The following is an 8,267-nucleotide window of genomic DNA, read 5'->3' on the forward strand; positions in this document are numbered from 1 at the left end:
AAGTCCAAGAGACTGAACACATGTAACTCAGAGGTACCTCAAATCTAGGGCTGCTCTGCACAGCCCTTCATTCTAAGCTCCAGCAGAAATTACCCCATCCCACTGGCCTAGGCGACACTTGACACACTTCAGTGGTTGCTAAGGAGCAGCGTGTGTAAGAGCCAGCACACAGCAAAAGTGGGCAGAAAGGGGCCAGAAATGGCTGCACGTTACAGAACTGTCCCCAAGTGAATCAAAATGTGCACAGCTGGCTCAGCTATTTTTATTTGGTTTGAAAACCTGCCAAGAGATGCTGGGGGTATTGTGCATGCTCTGGTCATAGGAAGGTCACCTCTCCTGTTGGGATTAGGAAACTGGCTCTGATGGTAATGACACATCATGCTTTGGCAACACACTATTGTCTATGCCAGTACTTTCACATGATATTAGGTGAGCAAAGAAAAGAAATTTTAACTTGTATTGTATTTGTAATTATTAGAAAAAAGTTAATATACACAGCCGTAATAATCAAGATACTGACTAAAATGAGTGAGACTAAAAGGAACCCTAACCCAATTTGCCACCAATTAACCATCTTATTTTCTTGCCCAAATGCCAGGGACCAGGCAGGCACACAGAGGGGCTTTCTCATATGTCAGGTCCATTTAATTTTCTTTGCTCTGTTCTCTGTACCTCAGAGGTGAAGATTTGTAGATGAAAGGAGAAGCACAAGCTCCTTACAGTGCCCATCTCACTCAAGGCTGTACAATTAAACCTTTTAAACAACACAGATCATGTGTAAAGCTTCTCAAGAAACCCCACCTGCAGAGCTGCCCCCAGCTCTTGGTCTCCAAAATCAGAAGGACATGGAGCTGATGGAGTGAGTCCAGAGGAGGCCACAAAGATGCTCCCAGGACTGGAGTCCCTCTGCTCTAGAGCCAGGCTGGGAGAGCTGGGGGTTGTTCACCTGGAGAAGAGAAGGCTCCAGGGGAGACCTCAAGCCCTTCCAGTGACTAAAGGGACTCCAGGAGAGCTGGAGAGGGACTTGGGACAAGGGCCTGGAGGGACAGGACACAGGAAATGGCTTCCCACTGCCAGATGGCAGGGTCAGATGGGATACTGGGAAAGAACTGTTCCCTGTGAGGGTGGGGAGGCCCTAGCACAGAGTGCCCAGAGAAGCTGTGGCTGTCCCTGGATCCCTGGAAGTGTCCAAGGCCAGACTGGATGGGGTTTGGTGCAGCCTGGGATAGTGGAAGGTGTCCCTGCCCATGGAATGAAATTGGCTTTATGGCCCATTTGAGGATTCTATTAATTAATATTCAATTCAATGTTATGCTTTTATTCACAAGCCAAATTAAAGATGCGCAGAAGAAAAGTTGCACATAAACAGAAAATCTGTGACAATGTTTGGACATCAAGCTGAGACCAAAGTAGTATAGCATAAAGACAGATCAAAACATTCAAGAGGGATAAACAAAAAGAAGCCATCAACATCAATCAGCCAGTCACATTCATCTGCTCTTCTGGCATCAACTAAGTGAACCCAATGAAAAAGTAGTATCATCTTCACACGTGATCTTGCCCTATTCACTTGCCAGTTGCCTTACTTAGCTACCAAATTCTCAGTGATCCCCTTCCCAATCCCTTGTCATCCCCACCAAGGTTCAGGGTGAGCTGTCTAGCATTCCTTGTCCTGGTAGTCATCTGAGGGGCACCCACATGTTGCAAGTAAAGAAACAATCACAGAACGGTTTGAGTTGGAAGGGACCGTAAAGATTATCTACTCTATCCCCTGCCATGTGCAGGGATACCTTCCACTAGACCAGGTTCCTCCAAGACTCAGATAGCTCCAAAGAAGAGCCTAGAGAGAAGCACAGAAGGCCCTAAACTGTGTTTCATTCTTTAGCACAGACACTTGCATTTAATTAACTTTAAATTTGAAAAAGCAACTGAAGCAGTAATACTTCAATTTTATTCCCTTCCCCATTTTCACGGCTTTTAAAGATTGCAGAACAGTATAACTAGTTCCTTTCCGCCCATTATCACAGTGTGTATCCACAGACTTATATAAACAATATTCCCACCATCAGTTAGAGAGAGATCTGAAAGACCAGGATATTTATTCCTGTATTGTATCTTTTCAGAGAAAAGAGCAGAAAAAATTCAGAGTTATGCCAAGAAGGTAATTCTCCTTTCATCCATCTGGGCAATCTCTTCCCTGGAATTCTTCCAGATATTAGTACATTCATGCTGAAAGCCCCACTGTGTTCCTTCAGACCCAGTTTCTGCTCCTGCCTGGGATGTACCTGAATATCAGTGTTGCTTTGTTGAGCCAAGTCACACATGCTGCCTCTTGGGCTATTTTTTTATTTTCAGCTGCATTCAATTTCTGGACACTGGGAAATGCCCCCAGCAGTCCCCCAGGTGAATGCCCCCCAGGCAGCACAGGGGCCTGCTTTCCCCCACTGCACATCTAAGGCAACTGTTCAAGAGAGCAGGACAGCAATCCTGTCACTCCTTGGGATTGGCCAAACAGCACTTGCACAACTCTTACTACAGCAATGACAATTCTTCAATGCCCAAGGGCAAACAGACACTTTATTTCTCATGTGGGCAGGTGGAACACATAATAAATCTGTTTATTTCATGTAGGTATGGCTGGACACTGTGTTGTTTAACAAGCAGGTGTTGAAAGTGCCTTTCAGCTAATGATGGTGATACCAGACAGGCATTTGAACATTTTTGAACAGCACAGTGAAGGAAACCCACCATGGTGTAGACAGAACAGTAACTAAAGCATCTATGATTTTATTCCAGCTATACATTCAGATAAGAAGATGCACCTGAGCAGGATGCTCATTCCACTGCTTGTTAACTCAATGTTGGAATTCATCACATGCCCAGATTACTAACTCAAAACATCCCTACTAATCCAATCTAAAAAAAAGCCAAGGTCTTCCCCCTCATTACACAGCTGTGTTGTATGGGGAAAAGAAAGTTGCAATAACCAAGATAATCCCTTCCTTGTCTGCTTCTACACCAGAGCACATGAAAAACCAAGATTACCATAAAATCATATTTAGCAACACCCAAATTTCTGAGGATTAATTGTGTCATTGAAATTCTTCAAGGGGAAGGAAACAAAAGACACCACAAATTGATGTACCACCATGCACACTGTTTCAATTTTTTAAAAAGGGCCCAAATTCCTACATTTCCCCCCTCAATCAGTATTACTGAAATATAGCTGTGAAAACACCACAAACAAAACATCAAGCTTCCACTATATGCTACATTAATTGAGCCTAAAAAATATGCATATACCAAACTCATATTTCAGCTACCAGGCTGTAACAAAACCAGAAAGAAAAGGTTTAAGTGTTCATGGAATTTCAGTCATCACTGAGAAACATACTGAAAAATGCACAGAATCACCTATGTTTCACACTCTTGGCCAATCTCCAGCCTCACACAGCTGCAATATACTCCTATAGGCACCTGAAAAAGTAAGGAATCCCCTCACAAATTCATTTCTTTCCATACAAGACCAATTTGATGGGAGGACTTGAGCAACTCACACTACATAGCCACTACTTCACAACTCCAAATTTGGGCACATACTTTTTAGTCCTAGCACTCAATGGGCATCAAGAGTCCTTGGGATTTATCAAACTGCATTCCAGGACCCTTCAGACTGCTCTGGGCAATACCCCTAGCCTACAGAGAGGCCCAAGTCTCACACAAAGCCCTGCCCTACCTGCATCCCGGTCATGAGGAGCAGTGAGAGGCTGGGGACAGTGTGTTCTCCTGAGCAGAGAGCACACAACTGGGGCACAAAGTCAGCCCCATGAAGACTCCAAGCTGTATTTGCACAGCTGCTGGCACAGGAGACGCATGAACATTCCCTTTCAGAAACAGCAGCATCAAACCCAACACTTTCAAAACAAGAGTTTACAGCAACCCCCTTCAGCAGGAAAAGTAGATGCTGGGTTATTTTTAGAGCCACCAGCATTTGTTCTCTGCCTTAACTCCCCCCCAGGAAGAAAACAGGGATGAAAGCAGTGTTTATTCTCTTATGATCTGAAACTCAAAGATCTACATGGAGCTGGACCAACAATAATAAAGGGTTTCAGGATGAATTTAATTTGACGTTCTGAATTACTTACAACTACACAACAATGGACCCATCTGCATCAATTAACAAGACTTCAAATTTCCCTCTTTGGCATATTAATAATGACAAGCCCATAAAGCTGTAGCTCTAACATCTAGACATCCTTTACACTTTGCTGCCAAATAAAAGAATGTTTTCTGAAAACTATTCCAGGGCCTAACAAGCACTGCAAATTAGACATGACAATCACACACTAAGTACCCTCAGAAATCTAATGGAAATCTAACAGTGGAGGTATGACTGACACCAAAGAAGGCTTCAAGCATCAGCACTTTATTGTTTTCCAGTACAATCTTTTATACTCATCTTACATGCATTCCACCTGTGTGTCCTCTCTACACTTCTGTGATTGGTCAATACACCTTGGCACTCCTTATTTTTTTACCTTCAATACTGTTCACCTGTCCTACCTGTTGTAGCCCATTAGGGATGAGGCTTGGCCACAGCCCCATTCACAATCACCACAAACTGTGTGCTCCCAGGAATCATTTTGTCCAGGCAAATTAAAATGATCACAACTAGCAATACTTGCAAACCCTTCAGATACCATTCAGCTCCTGCATGCAGCCATTGGGAAGGCTGGCAGTAGATTACTTTTCTAAACAAAAGAGGCAGGCACTACTGCAGAAAGCTGAATTAAGCTGCAGCTTAGTGTTTCCTATGTATTCATTCTGTTCTAAGCATCCTTTACAAAAAAGGAAGAAAACTTGACTCAGACTCTCAGCTAAGACTGAGCTGCCCAAGAGGGTTCTCTCAAACACGTTTGAAAGCTGTTAGCACTACCAGGACCAGCCAAAAAATAATTCCCAAGTATTTGATACAATCATTCTACATAGATAAGTGATTTGAAACTCAATATTCTGTTGTGGCAGCAGTAAAATATCTTTAGCTTTACTAGAAAAAAACACCAGAAGTCATTTGGACAGTGTATTAAAGCTCCCAGCTGAGCCACAGACATTAGGGAGGAAAACCCAAATCCCAGGAAGACATGAACGAGGGAGAGGCGCACTTCTCTTGATGCCTTTGGCATCATTTGAACGAGTGTCTTGATGGAAAAATTTTGTACAATTAAAAACTAGGTTTTCCAAATGCATGGGGGTTGATGTTTTTTCATTACTTTTTTCCTTTCAGTTTTGTTAAAAAATTAGGTTAGAAAAATTTAAGTTAGTTCGAAATTAAGTTGTAACGCTACTGTAGCAATCTGTGGGTAATTCAAACAGACATTGAAAAACCACACTTCATTCTGCTGTATTTTGTACTAGGCCCTGCACAAGTGGTCCCACACCTACTAATTCTACCTTGGTAACCAATATAGGAAAAACAAGATCCCTTTAGTAAGTGTTACAGCTCCACTTCTGAACTCTGTTTTGGAGCACATTAGGTCAAGTTATTCCATTCAAAATTTCTTTTTTCAATAATTCTAAGTTTTCCATTAGCTAACAAATTACTAGAATTAGAGCAGAAGAATTAATTAATGAAGGTACCCCCTCTGCACAGAACATGGCCTAGCAGCACCACAATCAGAAATCTGTTGGAATCACCTAAAAGTGACAGAATAATTTTCTTTCTATAAGATTTTGAGTTCTGTCTCTCCTCACCCACAGACAGGCACCAAAGAACCAAGGTTCTTGGTCTTGACACAATCAAGACAAATAGAAAAAAAAACCCAAAAATTCTGCTGTACTTCAAAATTTTAAAAATATTTGTTCCAATACAAATTATTGCATTTATACCATATTTTTTCTTTTAAATTTGTTCTATGGTGTACAGCAACAGCCCAGACCTAGATTTGTTTGGTCTTACTCATGCTGCCTTTTTTTTAGTTCTGACTGATTTTTCATTAAATCACACAACAGTTTGGGTTGAAAGGGATATTAAAGGCCCTCTCATTCCACCCCCTGCCATGGGTAGGGACACCTTCCACTATCCCAGGTTGCTCCAAGCTCTGTTCAGCCTTAGACACTTCCAGGGATGGGCCTGTCCAAGGTTGTGGGCAGCCTGTTCCAAATGAGCCCTTCCAATTGAGCTGTGGGCGTGGTATCCCACCGTTACCTTGCACAGTGAGGAAGACGGAAGCTGTGGCAGATCCGCCCTCGTTGGCAGCAGTGCAGCTGTAGCTGCCTGTGTCTGACAGCCGGGCTGGCCTCACCTCCAAGGACAGGTTGGCCAGGACCCGGAGCCGCAGTGGGTCCTGCAGGCGCGCGTCACGCCCATGCCGCTGCCAGGTCAGGTTGTAGGGCCCCGCACTCAGCACCAGGCAGCTCAGCACCGCCACGGCCCCAGGAACCACTGTCAGGTTAGCAGGCACCTGGAGCACAGGCGGGGGCTCTGCAGGAAGGAGAGGAAAGGTGTGAGAGACATCTGGCATTTCACAACCTTTCAGCATTTGCACATTCTCGATAAACAACTTTAGGCACACTACAGAACAAAAAAAATTGTAATATTTTGATATTTAATTATTAATTTAATAGGTTAGGTGTTAAATATTAAATTTCATTAATTTACTTATTCAGTAATTTTGTTTTAATATTTGGTTTCATCTCCCATTCTGAAGCCATGAACAGAACCCAGGGCTGCAGCCTTATTCTCTCATGCTGAGCTACCTGCCAGGAGGTCACATCACACAGACACACCTGGTCTAGATCCAAACTATCACATACTGTAGGATGAAAAATTACATCCTGTATGAGAAGAGGCAGCTCTGTGTTCTTTGAGCACAGCCAACAAGAGATCAGTGTCACAGCAACAGGAGGGAGACAGGACCACCACAGGCCTCCAAGTCTGATCTCTGGCCTAGGTGTGACCCCACCTGGTGGCATTTGAGCTACACAGTAGAGTTTTACAGGTTGTATATGGAAAAAAATACATTAGTAGGAAATTCTTCAGCTGTAACAATGGAACCAAGTTAACAGCAACAGAACATGAGTTCTTTTCATAATGGATTCTATACAAAAATGTGGATGGAAAAAGCATCCATACTCTGATTTTTTTAAGGACCTCATGAAATAAGATAAGGGGAGGCAATAAACACAGTATGCAGACAGCCCTGACAGACAGACAGCAGACACAATGCCAACAGCCACTCCTCCTCATGCTGACTGAAGGGCACCAAAAGTTACCTGCATCACTGCACAGAGGGGCCAGCCCAGACTGTGCAGCTGGTAAGGACACAAACCCAAGGCTCCTGCTAGGGTGTGGGGCAGCTGGCAAAATCATGAAGGAATGTTGCTGTATTTTATAAATTAGTAAAGGCCTGTATGCGCAAACCAGCCTTTGAAATAAGTCGTGATATTAAGGGCTAAAATCCTTGAAACTTGCCTGCAGAAGAGAGAGTAAAGCAAAACAATATCCTTGTGTGTAGGGGAAAATATGTAAACTTGTGTGTCTTAGCCAATAGTAGCTTGCTCTGCCTGCAGACCCTGTAAAACCCTATAAAAGGTGTGCTAAAGATAGAAATAAACAGCATTCACAGTTACTTCTGTGAAGACTGGTGAATAGCTCGGGGGTCTTTCAACACCTGGCGCCCGAACAGGGACACCCCTGCGGGCAGAGGGGCTTTGGAGTCAGCGGAGTGGATCTGGGTGTTAGACGTCGCGGGCTTGGATCGACACCGGATAGGCAGCCTGAGCGTGGTGAGATGCTGAGCGGTAGGACGTGAAATTCAGGCTGCTGGGGGGGTCCCAGGCAGGCAAGGGCGTGGTAGAAGGGTCGCAACCTTCCCCCTTGCGGGTTGCCGTCAGCATGGATGTGGAATTTGCGGCGGCAGATAAACTGCTTCTCGGCATCCTCGTTAAACGAGGTGAAGCAGCCCAGGAAAAGGACCTGGATATGCTCATTATATGGGCTAATTGTCATGGGCATTTGCAGTGCCCACACTGCTTTTTGCGGTGCAAGAATGGACTGATATATCGGCTCTGATATGGGAAACGGCAATTATGGAAAAGAGCAAGGACACTGTGTCTCTCAGTCGAACTTGGCAGATTGTAATTAATACCTTAAAAGACAGAAAAGCAAGATATGCTGAGGCTGTGAGCCCCGTAATTCTACTTGCGTCACAGAGGCAGATGCCTTTACCTACCATTGCTGGGCAAGCTATCTCCTATCCATGCTGCCC

General features: G+C 44.0%; 1 protein-coding gene across 2 annotated transcripts in view; it reads right to left on the reverse strand.

The window, feature by feature from the left end:
- The window catches only part of HMCN1 (hemicentin 1), a 177,761-nt gene that overhangs the window by 105,304 nt on the left and 64,190 nt on the right, over positions 1 to 8,267 (reverse strand). For both annotated transcript variants that reach the window (XM_015636090.3, XM_015636087.3), the window contains exon 11: positions 6,206 to 6,481. In XM_015636090.3, coding sequence (XP_015491576.1) covers positions 6,206 to 6,481 — 276 coding nt within the window. The remainder of the gene's footprint in view (positions 1 to 6,205; positions 6,482 to 8,267) is intronic.

Source organism: Parus major, chromosome 8 (genome assembly GCF_001522545.3).
Source record: "Parus major isolate Abel chromosome 8, Parus_major1.1, whole genome shotgun sequence".
Taxonomy (NCBI): Eukaryota; Metazoa; Chordata; class Aves; order Passeriformes; family Paridae; genus Parus; species Parus major.